This window comes from Pinus tabuliformis, chromosome 1_1 (genome assembly GCF_031772625.1).
Source record: "Pinus tabuliformis cultivar Carrire ecotype Pingquan chromosome 1_1, CPIR1, whole genome shotgun sequence".
Classification (NCBI taxonomy): domain Eukaryota; kingdom Viridiplantae; phylum Streptophyta; class Pinopsida; order Pinales; family Pinaceae; genus Pinus; species Pinus tabuliformis.
Genome location: NC_142297.1, coordinates 960,289,024 through 960,308,215, shown reverse-complemented (window position 1 = coordinate 960,308,215; position 19,192 = coordinate 960,289,024). Strand labels below are relative to the sequence as shown.

Genomic DNA, 19,192 nt, shown 5'->3' with positions numbered 1-19,192 from the left:
CCATTGTTCAATTCAGGAGTCAATTTAGTTAGTCTAGTCAATATAGCAATCTTTCTCGACTCAATTGTTCAATTTCATTTTAAACCCGCATTCCAACTGGCAAAATATTTAGATGAAACTCCTTCAACTCCTAAAAACAAAGCCACCTCCCAACTAGCAAAATATTTCGATAATGAAACTCGAACTCTGCAAACACAGCCACCTCCCAACTAGCAAAATATTTCGACAATGAAACTCGAACTCTGCAAACACGTTCAGTTTTTTTTATAATATTCGTTTCTAATTCAAAAGATTTTATAATTTCGTTTATAATACAATTTCAAAAATTATAGTATTCTTTTGTATTATTAGAACTCTATAACATGTTGATGATGATGACGAGTATAGTATGTTGACGACAACGTAGCATTTCTGGCAACATAGGAGATATTAGGGTCCACTTCCATTTGTAATCAAGTAGTGAAAACTCAACTTATTCATAATAAAATATTTTCCCTTCTACTTCAGTTTATCTTACTCGTCATATGAAATTCTTCTCTTTTAATTTTTATGCATAATGTAATATTCTTTTCTACGTCATTTTTACTCATAATATAATGTTCATTTTAACTTTACAATTGATGTTATAAGGTTAACATATATACATATAACCAATACTAAGGTTGTGATGTTAATTCTGTAATACTAACATGTTTACATGTTTAAAGTCCCGATGCATAATCTATCTTCAAAGTCCCACAAAGTTGAAGTAAAATCTGCCAGTTAATGTTCAAGATCTAAGCATGATCTAATTCAAAATTGTCAGGTTGTTCACATTGAAATGATACTCTGATATTGCACCATATTACCAAACGATTTTAGTTTTTACTAGTAAGCCAACAGTCTGATCACGTCAAATATCTAGATGTTACTACGAATATCTAATCTACTCAACCTTGTTTTTCATCTTCCATGATAATGTGCTCATATGGGCTTTATAAACCTGGGAAATTGGCTAGCGTAAGCATTTATGGTACCTTCTTTATGGCTTCCTGCTATATTGTAGCACGTATCTTCCGTAACCACGTCTGCCAAAGATCATAATAATAAACACTTCACAGCAACCATTGGAAATTGCAAAGTTTAAATTAGTGAAACCTTAACAGTAAATTATTTGGTGGCACAAAGCGCAAGTAATCCAGTTATATGTCTAATTAATCTAAAATAGCTGCCAAGAACACTGCAAAATCTGAACTGCTTACCATCATTAAGATATGAATTTAAACGCACCAAAATATTACATAATAGAAATCAGCATGGGCACACAGACATAAGTCCACCAAGATTTGATGACTGCAAAAGAGAAATTGGATAGAAAAACAGGATAATATGTCAAAACATATGTTATAAATATCACACCTTGTAATATCGAGTTAGACATCAAGTAAATTCAGGCCATCCTAGAATTGTAATAAATGTTAAACACGCCACTGATCAATCAAATAAAGCACTTGAATAAACCACCACTTTTCAACACACTTCAGTTACCACCAATTCAAAACAAGTCCTTATAGTAACACTACACTGTATGCAATTAATAAAAACAAAGGGTGTCAGACCATTAAGATGGACTTAGCAGACACTGCGCTTTGCAAGAATACCACAGTATTCTAATTGACATATGCAACTTATAACAAAGAATGAAGTTTGTTACTTCAGGAGAGGAGAGAAGACTTCACAGGGAGTTGACCCCTTTCCCTACCACTCCTTGCCACTTGCATCTCTCCAAGAGATTTACTATCTTCTCGGTTCCTCCTGGCATGAACAGCGCAACTTCTCCCTGAATGATTGATGTACTCCCAACAATCAACTTTTCACATTTCTATTTCTCCAGCACAAAGAGGTTAAGCATGATTGCAGTCTACATGCACTTGAAAAGTATCCCTATTAAGTTTCTCAATTGTTATGGATCAATTTGATTGTACAAATTTTCACCATGAACGCAAATAGCCCCTCATACCTTGTGGCCATGGATGGGATTCACTATTTTCAGCAGCTTCCAACTGTGGAGTGATCTACCATCAAAATGCTCCTTGCAGACAGCAATGGTCAATCAAACATCTAGAAACTCTCAAAACAACCATAGGGAATACAAATCATGCTTTTAAAAGTAAGCTTGCTGACAGCCCTTTTTGGAATAGGAACTTTAGGGTATTCTCTAAATGTAAAATACATGCAAAATGCAATATACATTTTAAATACCTTCCTGTTACACCTGAGAAGTTCCACCAAGATAACTGCTTCAGCACATTTCCATTATCTAAAATGTCTTTTGAAATTAAAGTATTGGTCACCTCCGTATCCTAAATATCCAAAATTTCAAGTTCTGATTATCTTATAACTTAACATTATTAATAATTAAAATCACTAGGCTTATCATTTTGTATGCTGATGTGCTATGGATCACGCATGAAATAAAAACAAAAGGCGTAAACATTATGTGCTAGTTATGATGAAAAGTGTCTGGAGTAGTACCTATGGGCTCAGAGGTCAGAGGTCAGAAAACTAGATTTCTCTCTTCCAAATTCCAATATACAATAACTATCTACCATCCCAACAAAACATTCAACTGTAAAGAAAAACTTACCCATACAAGATTAATGTTGCCCATCTCTACTGCAAACTCCAAACCAGCTGTTTGAATTCTTTCTATTTGTACAAACTAAAACCGCAAAACCTCAAAATTTATAATGAAGACTTAAGTTTGTGAAACAAGTGTATGATTTAAAGAAAATAGTCAGAATCACTAAAACATGTTACACTCTGCTAGTGGTGTGAATAAGAGCTAAATGACATGCTACCATAGCTGCAAGCATGCAATGGAGCACCTAGAACAGGCATCTATGCAGCAAACGAAATTCCCATCTCACTGACTGATACAACTGCAACAATTCAAGCACTGCTGCAGGACAATGTAGCGTGATAACTCTCTTAGCAGAACAACAAAACACTTGGCAAGTCCAATCCTGATTTAAATTACTTTTTCATCAACCTCAACATAAGCTTCACAAGCATTGAGCAGCATGAGGCAGCAGCAGCCTGCTAAAGCAAAGAAACCAGCAAATGAAGGCTCTCACCTTGTTTTAACAAATGCTAAGGTCTTTTCTAAGATAAAAAAGAGAATGGAATATTTTATTTCTTCCACAACCTTAAGGAGAAATAGAAATTAAAAAAATGGATTTCAATGACAATCAATTGATATATCATTCAAATAGTGTTGCAACTTGTAAGAATAAATCCAAGAACTGAATTTTTTTTTTTTGAAATACCTGTGAAAAACGAGCATTTCAGGGTCCGTTTCTTTCCTTGCCATAAATTTTTCATGAATGGTAAAAACGGCAGGATTCACGCTTACATTTTCCTCGTTGAAAATCACGGCAAACAGTCACATAGTTGTCAACTACCTGCCATCATAATAATAATAATATAGGCAGGAATCAACTACTTGGTAGAAAGAACAAAGCCGAGATGCAATAGGTCAAGTCATTGAAACCATGACTCAGACCTTTACACAAGAACAAAGATACCAAGTCGAAGCACACAAACCCAAATAACAACATATAAATTCCCACACTGAACATGAAGTTATATACAGAATCCAGATTCGACTGAAACAGATACAATTACAGCAATAAATACAACTCAACAGAATTGCCAAATGACAAAACTTTTAGACCCGAGTAAAGTGAAGCCTCACCTTTGTTTGGGGTTCAGGATGGGCATATTTACATGATGAATTGCGGGCACATTTGTTTTTTAGAAAATCTCTACAGACTGCACCCTATCTTCATCTGTCCAAGAAGATTGTTATAAATCAGTGGAAAATCAATAAACATCAAAACCTAAGAAACAAAAGCACTTGTTTAAAACATCAAAATCTCACAAATGAGAGCAAACTTGTCCACTGTCCTGACAAATTTATGTTAATTCTGCCAATAGAAAAAATGTACGATACATTACCAACTCAGCATAACACCATACGTGAAACTCTCAATGAATTAACCATGTGGAACAATACATGGAGTCACAAATATATGACGCTAAATTTATTAACACAACCATTAAAGCCATGCGGTAGCAAATCCATGATAGCAATAGGCACCTGAATACTCCATTGTTGAAATTTCAAAAAATGGAAGAAAAAAATGATCACAAACATTGGAAATTTATTTCTGTAAAGACTTGCAAAAACTCTGACAAAGAACAGCATGCAGAGGTTCTGAAGAAAATGTTTATGATTTGCGATCCAGGAAATTTGGTATTTTTTAATTTTATAAAGTTGTATTTGTTGATCAGAGAAATATTCTGTAAAAGTCTTTTCAGGGAAGCAAAATGTCTTCCAAGTTCTTTGTAGTGTGATTTAATTAGACTTGTGTACTGATCATGATGCACATAAAGACCTTGTCAATGCATTATACTATTCATAGGTAGATAAGCAGAAGAACCATAGTATGAAAAGAAAATAAGCAGAAAAAGAAGAGAAACCACATAAGATAATTTGATTAATGCCCACCGGTGACCAAAAGAGTGATTCAATGGGGCTACAAAATACAGCAAGTCACATACAAAATGTGAGTGCCAAGGCTAACCCTGAAAGTTGAAAGCTAAGTTGCCAAGCTTTACTGGTAAGGGTACAGGTACCAGAATGGGTATGGCACTTTTGAAACAGGGGATGTGGATATATCAGCAGCAAACAAATAAAAATTTAAACTTACAAACAGAACTGAAATTTTTATTGATTCAGATTCAAATCGTTCAATTTAGATCATTAATCATTCTCAATTGACATTCTGACAACACATGGGCAGAGTGTCACATTAGGTAACAAGCTGCCACCATAGCCACAACTGTTGAGAATAACCACCAACCCAACTAATGGCAGATCGACTGGCTCGACGCAACAAAGACACGGAAGTGGTGGTCAACAGAAATTTTCACCGCAGATCGACTGGAAAAGTTAGTAGAGGAAGGTTGTCGAAACAATGCATTGGGGGGTGGCTAAAAATCCAAAGGTGACAAGTTGAAGACACACAAGTTGTTGGTTGCTAGTCGCAGAGGCACATCGGAGCACTGGACGACTGTCAAGAGTGTGTCTTGGGGACAAAGAGCCACTGACCAGTTGAAGGCAAAGTTAGTGGAGGAACGACGACCGACTAGGCACTGACAGAAGGCAGAAGAGCAGGTGACAAGGTTGGAAATGGGTGAATCAAACCACAAAGGAGTGTGGTAGCTGTAAGTACTGGCTAAAGCTAAGGTGTTAGTTCTTGAATTTTCTAGCTATGGTCGGTCTTCATAATCATTATTTTTATTCTTGATGTATATTTCTATGAAAAGAATGTTCTTCATGCTCAAAAGGAAATTTTATTATTTAATAATTTATGTATTGTCAAAAGAAAAATTAGAAGGCATGTTCATGACCTTCTCAAAAGGAAAATTTTAATTTTAATTTTCGGTTTATGGCTCCACAAGAAGACCAAGTTGGCCCTCCTCCCTGTCAAGTCGGCTCAACCCTAAAGAGGCACCTATTTGGCCCCCAAAGAAGACTTTAAATAGGTCATTTGACCTCCCTCCAGGAAGCAATTCACATCTGATCAGATCAAGAATGCTTCTGCTCCCTTAAAGCGAAGAAGTAAAGAAGATGAAGGCTGAAGATAGAAGAAGATCTTTCTGCTCCCACGTGTGACCAGACTTGGAACAAATTTTCTGTGATGCATTTCTGTGGAGAAGTCTGAATATTTCTATGGAAGAAAGAGACTTTGACTAAGCCTTTGAACAAGCTTTCTAGCTGTTGTTTTGGAGGGTTGACTTGGCTTCTTGGTGGATTGTTGGTCTAGTCATCTTATTGGTCAGTTTGTCTATGACTTTGATGTCTCTCTTGTTGACTTGATTCTATAAGGAAAGGTTGCTGGGTTTTTCCCCATGTGGGTTTTCCCAGGGTAAACTCTTGTGTTCTTGTGTGGCTGTCTCTTTATGATCCTTATGGCATTTTTTGTTTTACTGTTGAGCTCCTTTGTGTAATTGCTTTATGATGGAAAAGATTACAAGAAAAAATTAAACTAATAAATATCATAAGAAGTAATTATCAGCTTAGAGGATGCCCTAGATTTTCAACATTAGTGACGGCACAAGTGGGGTTTTTTGGGACCGAGGAAAAAAGTGCTTTGCCAAGATTGTGCGCACAAATCCAAGAGATAGACAAATACTGTGATTGGCAGATGCCTACCCTCAGAAGGAGAGAGGGAAATTGTACCAATCAGAGTTAACAAACAAAAATTTTAATTGATTTTTTTATTTCAAGATGGCATTAACCACTATGAAGTTTGAGGATAAGTTGGATGGCACTTATGGCATCAATCCATGGAAGGAGAGGATAGTGTTGTTTCTCAAGGAGAACAACCTATGGGAGTTTGTAAACACTTAGGTTACAACTCTTTTAGACACTACAACTCTGGTAGCCCATGATTTGAAAAGACTTATAGGCCAGACATATCATCATGGATGGGATGAAGGATCACATGATCCTTCAGATATCAGGGAAGAGTAGTGCCTATTGGCTCAAAATTTAGCAAGACTTGTGAGAGTAGCTCACAAGATGAGAACTAGACAAAGCGACAGCAATATGAGGCATGGCCTACTATCACCACACCTACTACCTCCTGCTCTTTAGTGGATTCTCACCACAAGGGAGGTTTCCCAATGCAAGTCACCTAAAGGATAAGCCTAGTCCAAGGGATAAAGGCGACAAATTAGGTGCAGCAAAGATGCTCTTCTCAGGAAAAAGGCTCAACTAGCACAATTAGGGCTATGAGCATTATCCAAAGGGCCTAATTAAGGCACAAAGTGACCTAGGGTTTGGGAATAAGCAAGGTTAACAAGCTTATCTAGAGTCACAAGGCCAATAAAAGGCTTATAATAGATATATACTCTCAATTTATGGCACCAGAAGCCTTAAATAAGCCCCAAGTTGAAGCCTAGGGCACACTAGGGTTTTTCTATGGGCACAATTTACTTGGGGAAAAGGACATCAGCCCTAAAATGGAGAAATTAGCTGTGGGAAAAAGTTGATTTAGAGGCAAGAACCTCACAACCAAGTGTTGAATTCCTCCACAAGGCAATGTGGCCAACCCTAGTTGAAATTGATGCCCTAACCCTAGCTAGCGATTTTCCTTAAGAGGTCGAAATCTTGGTTAGGGGAAGCAAAATGAAATTTAATATGAGTTTTCAAGGTTATCAACAATGTGACCAAGCCTAGTGCCTTGACCTTGGGTGATGGAGTCTATGGGATAATTAACTTAGGAGAAAACAACTAAACCCTAGAAAGGAGTAACTGACTTATGAAACCCTAGGTTTCAAAACCTAGCTATCATTTTTTTGAGGGAGCAAAGAAAATGGTGAGAGCTAGTTGAAATATTGACCCATGGGATTTTCATACACATTCTATAAGTGGGTAATGCATGCAAATAATGTTACTAACATTTCATAGAATAATTTTCAACAATAACTTGCACATAGAAACCCTAGATAATTAATCATTCCATACAACAGCCAAAAATATAAAGATTTATCAAATACAAGGTACACTTACAAGATAGAATGCATGGACAGGGCCTTTATTGCCCCAAAATGACATTTCCAAAGCCAAAGAATAGTTCCATAAGCAAAGATCCTCAATAGGTCACATATTTACAAGATATAAGAAACAATTCATCTAGGAAAAATTCTCTAAGAGGGCCAAATTAGATCTCAAGTGGTGATGAAAATGAATTGAGGCTAACCTCTATTTATATGAGATTTGGCTTTCCTAATTAAGCCTAATGAAGCCCCTAAAAACAAGTTTGATCATTAAATAAACTTGGGTTACAAGCCAACTTATTACCTAATGACAAAATAGATACAATAGCCCACACGTGTGAGTTGTAACCTCTCTAAATGTTGATGTCATCCCTAATTAATGCTCCAAATGCTATACCAAAGTGTGATGTGGTGTCAAACCATGTAGATGCTTGGGTGATCCAAAATTTGAGGAATGGCCCTCAAATTCAACTCAATATCTCCTCTGGGATCCCAAGGGCAATTAGGGCACACCCTCAAGTGGTCTCCATGGGTCTCCAACTATCAAATAAGGCCTCCTTCTCTCCAGTGTTAGGGCTTCTTCAAATGCAACATGTTGAGAAATCTAGGGCAGCTAGATTAGGGGTGATTTCTCTTTACTTTAATAATTGCTTGTGATGTTCTTTACTTTAACTTGATGTACTTATGATTTGCTTCTTCTTTTGATTATTATAGTGTTCTTATCATCAAACAACTACCAAAACATGAATATTAATGGAACAAATGGACACAAGATGTACGCTGCTAGCCATGGCCAAAACCTCACCTAGAGAGGAAAAGCCACAAGAAATTCTTCTCTTCTTATAGAATCTTCAAATGACAAATTCCGGGAACCTTTAGACTCAATACCAAGATCCCTCCAAAACCAAGTCAACCTCCTTTTTAGATGAGCTTCTCTTTCACAAAGTCAGCCCAAGTCAAATCTTCTTCAATTGCACAACTTCGACCCCTGCAACAAATTTCGGCCTCTATTGCAGGTCTGCAACATTTTCCGGCCCTCCTGCAATAACTGCAACTTTGCACGTGTGGGAGAAAGAGGCTAATTTAGGCCTTCTTTCTTCTTCGCTTGGCTTACTTCCTTTTCTTAGACAAATGGACTATATGACTTGCTTCTTTTCATCAAAAATTTGGCCTTCTTTGGATATCTAAAATTTCATCATTGTTGCTGCAGAAACCCTAGCTTTTTCTTCACATGTGTGAGAGAATAAAGACAAGTTTTGGAGTTTAGACTTCTTCATTAGATATTCCTTCCTTTTTCGCTTATCTTTTAGTCTTCTAGATGTGCTTCAACGAACTTGCTTGATGGTCCTTCCAAATGAGGTTGAATGCTTTATATTTATACCTTTCCTTGGAGCTCGAATAGCCCTAGACAGGGCCAACTTGTCTTCTGCTGGACAACTTGGTCTTGGAGGGGTACTATGACACATTTAACTTAAAAATAATTTCTTTGACTTGTTACAAGATGCCCAATGTTAGAAAATCATAAACACAAAAAGATTCTCTTATATTGATAGTTACTTGTGATATTCTTTTAGTCTTATTAACTTCTCTTTATGTTCTTCTTTTATCTTTGTTTCATCAAGCAATCATCAAATCAAAACATGAAGATCAACGACACCAGATGTAGGCACTTAGCTAGGGTTAAACCCACTCTATAGGGGAAAACCCGGTCAAACTCTTCCACTAGCAAATTCAAATTGAGATAGACAAAGACCTTACACCAAAAGACCTTCCTCCTCCACCAAGTCAGTGCTCAAACTATCCTTCCAAACTTCAAAGATCAACTGCAACAATACTGCATCAAGGACAAAATTTTGGCCCTATTGCTTCAGAATTTTGACCCAGCTTCAAGTCTGCAATTTCAGCCCTCCTGCAGCTTCATCTCCTTTGCACATGTGATACAAAGAGACCGAAACTTCGACTAATTTTGCTTGACAAAGACTTCCTTCTCCTTCACTAGGTTTTCCTCCTCCTTCCTTGAATTTCACACCCCTTTCATGCTTCCAGCTACTGCATATCAAACTACTTGGTTGGTGCTTCAAATGAGGTCGAATAACTGCCAATATATAGTGAATCTGTGAGGTTGAGTTCCCTTGATGAGGCCGACTTGGTGGAGGAGGCCTAAATGACTTATTTGACACAAAAAAAATTATTTCTTGATGCAAGAAGAGCAAGAAGGGTCTATTACATTATGACAAGGACAAGGACTCTTGACACAAACCCTAGAAGCCTGTAATGGAGGCTTTGACCTATTAACCATTGACCCAAGCATGAAAACCATGCTTTAATAAGTCAATTTCTTTTACAATAAAAATTATTTTTCTTTCTTTTGACAAATACATTACATCATGACTCAAATACAATTATGAAGACCGACACTAGTTACATTTTTCAACACTCCCTCTTAACTAGGGAGGTATTCATAATTACATATATATAGAGGTACATGGAAGATCTCAAAATGATATGCTCTATGAAGAGTCACAACACACGCAATGCTACAAATTAGATACCTGACCAGGGTACTCTAATCGGGTGGGACTAAGGTGTACTCAAGCTTTAGCCACTCTAGGTACCATTAGGATTTTAAGCTCTAACACCAACCTAGGGATCTAGGTATGTATCCAAGGTCGGAGCTCCAAGACCAACACCACCATCCCTACTTCGAGATCTAGACATCAACATATAGGTCGGCCAGATGTCCTCCCAAGCATCTTGTCGCCCCAAGATGCTTTATCTCTCCAAATCAACTAAATCAGATATATCCACCAATCCAAGCATGCTTCAAACGTTCAACCTTTTTACGAAGAGATCCTACACAATCACAACCCCAATCAATAATAAACCTTCAAATATATATACAAGTAAACACAAATCTTCGAGGTCCTCAAACATTCTTATGCTACTTATATCATCAAGTTATCCAAATACAACTTGTTGGAAGCTTTCTTCTTTCACTTTTTCAGTAGCACCAAATACAACCTCAATACTTCTCAAGTCTTTTGCTTGCAACTTCATGAATTATGAACATTTGTTTGAAGTACTTTCATTCATTCTTTCTTCAAGGTATTTACTATGATTGTCATAATATGCCCTCCCTCTCAACTAGAGAGAAATACACTTTCTTTCATCCAAGCTCCCTCTCAACTCAACAACTTCCTTCTTTTGGAGAGACTTCAATCTTTCAAGGCTTTATTTCTTTCTCAAGGTCATCTTGATCATCATAATTCTTATAGATTTCTGCATCATGCTCATCATTATTATCATCTTCAATTATGAACATCTTCAACATCTTGAAGATTATGTACCTGCAAAACTTTAATAGCAAGTACAACCAAATACAAATATACAGAAGCATGAAGTCAACTATATCAAAATCATGTCATTACAATGGAAGCATCAAAACATTCAAGCCTTACATATCAAATACCTAAACCCAGTTAGGATCATAATCAGTAGGGGATACATCTTTTATATTCTAGACTACAACAACTTGCTAGGGTTTTGTCACAAACCCTAGACTCCATCTTCGAGACATAAAGCCTTAGATATTAGCTACTCAATCAATATATCAATCCAATCATAGTACTATACATCTAAGATTTCAACAATATTCTTTTAGAATTTCATGACAAATTCTACAAGGTTTTGTTATATACCCTAGATTTCATTAATAAAACTAAATCAAATTAGCAAATTCGCATATACATATCTAGGGTTTCATTATTATGTGCTATCATTTCATATCAATATCTACTAGGTAACTCCAATGTTGACAAATCTAGAGGCAACTAGAATAGGTGATTTCTCTTGCTTTGATAATTGCTTGTGATGTATTTTTACTTAACTTGATTAGTTTATTCTTTCACTTGATTATTATTAAGTTCTTATCATCAAACAACTACCAAACTATGAAGATCAAATATACAACAGGACACAAAATGTAGGCTACAAGCTAGGGCCAAAACCTCTCCTCTTGAGACGAAAACCCACAAGAATTCTTCTCTTCTTAGAGTATGTTCAAATGACGAATTCCAAGACCTAAGACCCTTCTCAAAGACCCCTCCAAGACCAAGTCAACCTTCTTTCTTGATGAGCTTTCTTTCCAGCAACTTCTCTAGCTACTTCGACTACTGTAGAAACCCTAGCTCTTGCACGTGTGGGAAAAGATGGTGATTTCTTCCCTCTTCTTCCTTCACTTGAATTGGTTCTTCTTTCTTGGGAACTCGGCTTGCAAGGTAGACCTTTTGGTGCCTATCTTAGCTTCTTTCTGCAATTCGGTCTTGTTGTAGTAATGTTGCCCTAATCTTCGCATATGTGAGGAGATGATAACCCAAAAACCATGCTTAAAGACGTCGTTCCTTTCCTTCTTCTATTCCTCTTCTTCTTCGCTCTTTTAGATTGTTTTCCTCTTCCTTGATCGAACTTCTTGTGTGATCATTGGATTTCCTTTAAGTGACATCAATGTCCCTTATATATAGGCTTCTCTTCAAGGTTGAATAGCCCTACATGAGGCCGACTTGTCATATTATGTAGGCCGACTTGTTGTTGCTTGTTTAACAAGGTCTTGGAGGGTCTTTGTTGTATCTTGTTTTACAAGATACAACATGCCCAAAGGGGTCTTACATGTATGACAATGACTCTTTTGACTTCATAACTCTATGAAAAACCTAGAAGCACTCAATGGGTGCTTGACCTATAAATAAATTTATCTTGAGCATGAAACCCATGCATCAAGAATGACAATAATAAATTTCTTTTCTCTTTAATATCAAATATATAAAATCATGATTACAATAGACATTATGAAGACCGAACCTAGTTACACATTTCAACTCTCTCTCTTAACTAGGGAGGTATTCATAATTCATACAAGGTACTTGGACATTCTCATACTGAAGAATTCTCATAAGAAGAGTCAGATTGGTAAGCCATCTCATAAGCTATCTTCTTAGCTTATATCAGTGCATCTCATCATATCAACCAACATTGTCACATAGCAAGGCCTTGACTAACAACTCTATCTCTCCACAAGATCAAAGCCCAATGTTGGCGAGACAATGACTGATAAACATTATCATCATTGTCACTTAAGGCACATACACCATCTGGATATTCACAAGGTATGTCCTTTTAGGAATATTCCTGTCTTCGAATAACACATCCTCAAGGAATTTACTCTTTGACTACTCTTTCCTATTGGATGCCCTACCACATCCTCAAAGAGTATCAAAATTAGTCTCACATGCTTACCCAATCCTCCATTCTTTCTTCATAACATGAAGACAAGAATGATGTGTCTATCTCTCCCTTTCAACTAGGGGGGATATGCTCATTCCTAGAAAAAGAATATACTCAAGCTCCCTCTTAACCAGGGACTTACCCAAGTTCCCTCTTAACCAGGGACTTGCCCAGGCTCCCTCTTAACCAGGGACTTGTTTCCAACATCAACTATCTGCTTCTTTGGTGGAGATCATTGTACTATCAGTTGCTTGTACAGCCCCTCATTTTGGCATGTCATGAACTTCAACTTCTTTATCATCGAGCCTTTATCTTCTAGATCTTCTTTGTAGGGAATCAACCATTTTCTTCATCACTTTCCTTCAATGAACCATAGAGTTGAACAAATAGTCATGTCATCCTTCTCTTCATCGGAAATTGATCTTATAGTTCACATCTAGCTTTTCTTCATACAACTACCTCTATTAAGTCATGTTTCTTTTAGGATCTTTCATCCATTTTCATGAATACTAGTTGTAGGTGACATCTACAACTCTCTTTCGGTAGCCTTGTTTTAACCCAACCAAATGTTTTCAAAAATCAAAATGAACATCCAATCAAAGTTACCTTTTTATGATGGTCTTTCGTCATGACATTGACTTCTTGCAACATCAATATCCTGCACATATATAAATCCATCTCCAAGACATTCATTACCAACATTCTTCTTTTGTAGTATACATATCAGGGTCTTCATACCTTCTTCTTCCATAGAAATATCATAGCTAATTCTTCTAGTTATCAGATGTTGATCACTTATTGTTAATTTTAGGCAACAATGGTATGTTCTATGCTTTAGAGCAATTTTACTTCAATTTCTTTATTAGCCCAATATCAATATTCAGTTTAGCAATCACATCAACATGATAGTAAAATGCAGATAGAACATAAACATAAACAATAGAAGACAAGCCAAGACAAGAGGACACAACATGTGGCACCAGCGAGGGACAAACCCTAATGTGGGGAAACCCTTGATCAATTCTTCTTATAGTCTTCAATAGTTTAGCAAAGAGAGAGATAGTACAATTTACAAATCTGATCATTTATACAACAACAAAAGAGCCCTAACCAGAAAATTCAATGTTGGTCAACAGGGCAGATTTGACCCTCAACAATTTGGTCAACTTTAGTCAACTTCGGCCTACAAACAACAAGATAAATCAGCCCTCAAAACAATCTGAAATCAGCCCAGTCAAAGTCTGGTCAAACAGTCCACCTACGGTCAGCCTTAGCTGCAGTCAACGTTGTTCAAAGTCAATGGTTTGCCTCGATTTTTGTGCCCATAAATGTGGCCTTCTGGGATATAATTTCTCCACCAAAAATCGCAGTCAAAGAGGTCAATGCATGGTCAAACTGTAGCAGAATTTCGGTCAACGCAGTCAATGCCCAAAACAGAAATTTCACCTTCTTTCCTTCGCACGTGTGGAGAGAGAATGCTGCCCAAAAATGTGTACCCAATCAATGAGGAGAGAGAGAGATGTGCGAGGATAAGTGTTTCCAAATGAGGATAAGGCATCATGTATTTATAGAAAACGTTGAGGATGAATAGACGTTGTTGTTGGGCTTCTGGGCCTACATAAGTTTGTTGGCCGACCTTGACAATTTGTCCATAATCAAAATAAATTCATAACTTCATTTGTACATGTCGGAATTGGATTATCTTTATATCAATCCTACACCTCTCGGAGAGAGGAATCCATGAAAAATATTAGTTGTCATAAATAAGATGACCCGTGTGGAGTTTGGCCCTAGTTGCCAATTTTAACACTCACTCTCAACTAGGGAGAACTCCATCTGCTAATCCATTTGCCAATCTGTACTATCTCTGCCATCAATGCATTGCTCTGCTCTGCTTTGCTGAACTATGAAGAAGAAGAAGTGATTGAAAATGTATCATACCATTCTCTACTGACCCAAAGTCAGTCCCAAATAAAAGAGAGTGTCTCATACCACTCTTACTGACCCGAAGTCAGTTCCAATCAAAAGAGAGTGTCTCATACCACTCTTACTGACCTGAAGTTAGTTTCCATTGATCCCAGATCAATATCGGTCATCCTAGCATAGGGAGTACAGTAGTACACGATGCATCCATCGGTAGTACTATAGCCCCTATCCTCATTTCCTTACTCATTGGCCAAATGAGAGGTACTTCCCATGAGTCCCAGACTGCATGGGTAGGATGTCTCAGCAAGAGAAGGATGAACCACTCATCCTGCCTACATGTCGCCAAGGGGTATCACAGGGGAAGGCTGAACCACTCACCCTATGGTTTCTCATCACTCCAAGAAGTACCCCAAGCCCCCCAGAGCTCCCAGAGCTCAATGTCCATCTCATACAGGACCCTCATAAGAGGGTCTCTCCACGACTCCAAGTCGTTCTCGGAAGGCCAAGAACTTGACCTTCCCCAGGGGCTTCGTCAAAGAAAGCAGTCTTGACATCCATCTGATGTAGGTTCCATCCTTGCGAGGCAGCAAGGGCTATGATCGAGTGGATGGTGGTGTATCGAGAAACAAGTGCAAATATCTCATCGTAATCTACACCTTCATTTTGAGAGAAGCCTCGAGAAACAAAGCGAGCCTTGAATTTTTTTGCACTTCCATCAGCTCCATGCTTGATTTTGAAGAGCCACTTGGAGATGACAACCGATTTGTCCTGGGTCTAGGGACTACATCCCAGACATCATTCTTCATAATTGACTCGTATTCTTCATTCATAGCATCCTCCCATGCTTGTTGCTTCACGACTTCTTCGAATGATGAAGGCTCATTTTGAATGATAGTGCTCATGACAGTCAAGTATCCTTGATACCTATTCAGCTTCTTGCTTTCATGGAAAGTCCCCCTTGGTGCAATATGTCTCTCGGCATCGTAGAGAGTCTCCCTAAGCCACGAGGGTCTCCTCTTAGAGGAGGAAGGTTCATGAGGAGGAGGATCTACAAGATCCATATGTTCATCAACATCAGGCTTCGTTTCGTCCTCCTTTTCACCCTGATTTCCGGTGTCAGCTTCTTTGTCCTTCCTTAGGATAGGAAGGTTGTTGATCTTCCTGAGGGTCATATCTTCGTCGAAGGTGACATCATGATTTATCTCAACTTCCTTTTGACCAACCACATAAATTCTACATACCTTAGAATTTTCACTACAGTCCACAAAGATTCCTTTCTTCCCAGATGCACCCAATTTGCTTATTTCCTCTTTCAGCATGTGAAAATATACGAGACTTCCAAAAATTCTAAAATAAGAGACATCAGGTTTCTTACCAGTGAACATTTCTTCAGGAGTCTTGGAGTCCAATGCTTGAGGAGGGCATCGATTTTGAACATACATGGCGGTATTTACAGCTTCAGCCCATAGAAACTTCGGAAGGCCTTGATCATGAAGCATGGCACGAACAGTTTCTACATAGAGCGATTCTTCCTTTCAGCCACACCATTCTGCTCGAGGGTGTATGGTGTTGTAGTCTCCCTCTTAATGCCAACTTCTCTACAATAATCTCGGAATTCACTGGATTCGTACTCGATCCCATTATCAATCCTCAATATCTTGATTTTCTTCTCGAATTGGTTTTCGATCAAGACTTTGAAATGTCGGAACCAAGTGAACACTTCATCCTTCTTCTTCAAGAAGTAGATCCAGGTCTTGCAAGAATAATCATCTGTAAAAGTGAGATAATATAAATATCCTCCCAAAGAGTTTACGGGCATCATACCAGATATGTCGGAGTGGACCAATTGCAACATATTTGTGGTCTTGCTATTACTTGAGGGGAATGGTCCCCTTGTAAGTTTTCCTCCAGCACATCCTGGATATACACCTTCATGCTCTACTTTGAACTCGGGCATACCTGTCACCATCTGTCTCACATCGGGAAGGGCCTTATAATGAACATGGGCAAACCTTTGGTGCCATAGTTCAGATTATAGAGATGTGTCGCAAGACATGGCTCGCAATAGACTTCCTCCAACTTGATACAAAGTGTCAACCCTGAACCCAAGAGTAAAAGAATCTTTAAAATTTCTTTTCCAAACGCGTATCTTTCCATCGATGAATACCACCTTGGATACTTTGTCCTCCATCATCGAGATAGATACCAGGTTCTTCTTGAGATCAAGTACATATAGTAGTTCTTGAATAATGTTACCTTGATTCAATTGAAGGGTAACATTCCCTACTCCCTTCACATGATAGGTGGCATCGTCTCCAAGTATGATCTCCATGTTTGTCTCCTTTTCTATCAGATTAGAGAGGGCATCCTTGAATCCGGTGAAGTGCCTTGAGGCACCACTATCAATCAGCCAATTTCCCAAAGCGTCTGGAGGAGAGGCAGTGGAGAGGGCCGATATAAGATAGTATTCTTTTTGCTTATTGTTAACAACATTGGATTCTTCATACCTAGAGTTCCTTGATTTCTTGGAGGGTCGACCATTTCCTCGATGTCCTGCATTCCTTTTTCCATTACCATTGGACCTACCATTCCTTTGATCATTGTTGTTGAAGTTGCCTCTGGAATGATTGTAATCATCATCATGTGATGTGTCCTTTCTATTTGGACACTCCCTAGCATAGTGGCCAAACTTATTGCAAACAAAGCATCTTCCCTTCCATTTTTTAATCTCGGTCTTCCTTGACTTTGTTTCTTTGAACCTGCATTGTTCTTCCTCTTGGCATAAGTGGAGAATGCAGTGAGGTTGCTTCTATTAGAAGGCATTTTTTGCTCCATCATTCTTGTTTCTTCTTGAATGCATCTCGAGTCTCGACATCAATTCAAACCATGGAATTCGATCATTGTTGAGTATAGTGGTTCTAAATACATACCAGTCAGGTGGAAGTCCTCCAAGGGCGGTGAGAGTAAGTTCCTTGTTAGGAATGACTTCTCCAATCAAGAGTAGATCATTTTTTATCTCAGTGATCCTCAAGAAATAGGATTGAATGTCCTCGTCCTTTCCCTTCTTAATATCCTTCAACTTATTCTTGAGAAATAGAATTTGATTATCATTACTAACCTTGAACATGCCGACCAACCTGTCGTAGATCTCCTTGGAGGTCCTCAATTCAGAGATATAGGCCACCAGATGCTTGTCAATGGAATCCTTGATAATCTTCTTCGCTTTGAATTCAACCTTATTGCACTTGGTCTTCGCAGCAACTGGTGCATTTGAAGGAAGCTCAAGGATTTTACCCTACACATAATCCATCACTTCTTTTTCTTCAAGGGTCAAATCAAGAGCCATCTTCTATCCATGATAGTCAGATTTATCATGGAGCTTGTCTTTAGCCGGGAAGTAGGATGAGGAACCCATTGAGCATTTTGTCCTTGTCCAACTGTCTTTGGTGATTGCTCTTTCACTCTTCCTTGGGCTTTGTCTTCACCTCACCTCTGATACCATGTTAATTTTAGGCAACAAGGGTATGTTTTATGCTTTCGAGCAATTTTACTTCAATTTCTTTATTAGACCAATATCAATATTTCGTTTAGCAATCACATCAACATGATAGTAAAATGCAAATAGAACATAAACATAAATAGTAGAAGACAAGCCAAGACAAGAGGACACAAGATGTGGCACCAGCCAGGGACAAACCCCAATGTGGGGAAACCCTTGATCAATTCTTCTTTAGTCTTCAATAGTTCAGCAAAGAGAGAGATAGTACAATTTACAAATCTGATCATTTATACAGCAACAAAAGAGCCCTAACTAGAAAAGTCAACATTGGTCAACAGGGCAGATTTGACCCTCAACAATTTTGTCAACTTCAGTCAACTTCAGCCTCCAAACAACAATATAAATCAGCCCTCAAAATAGTCTGAAATCAGCCCAGTCAAAGTCTAGTCAAACAGCCCACCTGCGGTTAGCCCTAATTGCAGTCAACGCTGGTCAAAGCCAACGGCTTGCCTTGATTTATGTGCCCAGAAATGCAGTCTGCTGGGACAGAATTTCTCCACCAAAAATCGCAGTCAAAGAGGTCAATGTTGCTGGTCAATGCATGGTCAAACTGTCCCAGAATTTTGGTCAACGCCCAAAACAGAAATTTCACCTTTCCTTCGCACGTGTGGAGAGAAAATGTTGCCCAGAAATGAGTACCCAATCAATGAGGAGAGAGAGATGTGTGAGGATGAGTGTGTCAAAATGAGGATAAGGCATCATGTATTTATAGCAAATGTTGAGGATGAATAGACGTTGTTGTTGGGCTTCTGAGCCTACATAAGTTTGTTGGCCGACCTTGACAATTTGTCCATAATCAAAATAAATAACTTCATT

At 38.1% G+C, this 19,192-nt stretch overlaps 1 protein-coding gene across 1 annotated transcript in view; it reads right to left on the bottom strand.

Moving 5' to 3' along the window:
• Positions 1 to 3,329: 3,329 nt before the first annotated feature.
• LOC149217674 (zinc finger CCCH domain-containing protein 28-like) overlaps positions 3,330 to 19,192 on the bottom strand; it is a 258,614-nt gene continuing 242,751 nt past the window's right edge. Inside the window, exons 11-12 of the mRNA XM_089391401.1 lie at positions 3,737 to 3,820; positions 3,330 to 3,443 (exon numbers count right to left, since the gene is read on the bottom strand). Coding sequence (XP_089247527.1) covers positions 3,360 to 3,443; positions 3,737 to 3,820 — 168 coding nt within the window. The 3' untranslated portion in view covers positions 3,330 to 3,359. The remainder of the gene's footprint in view (positions 3,444 to 3,736; positions 3,821 to 19,192) is intronic.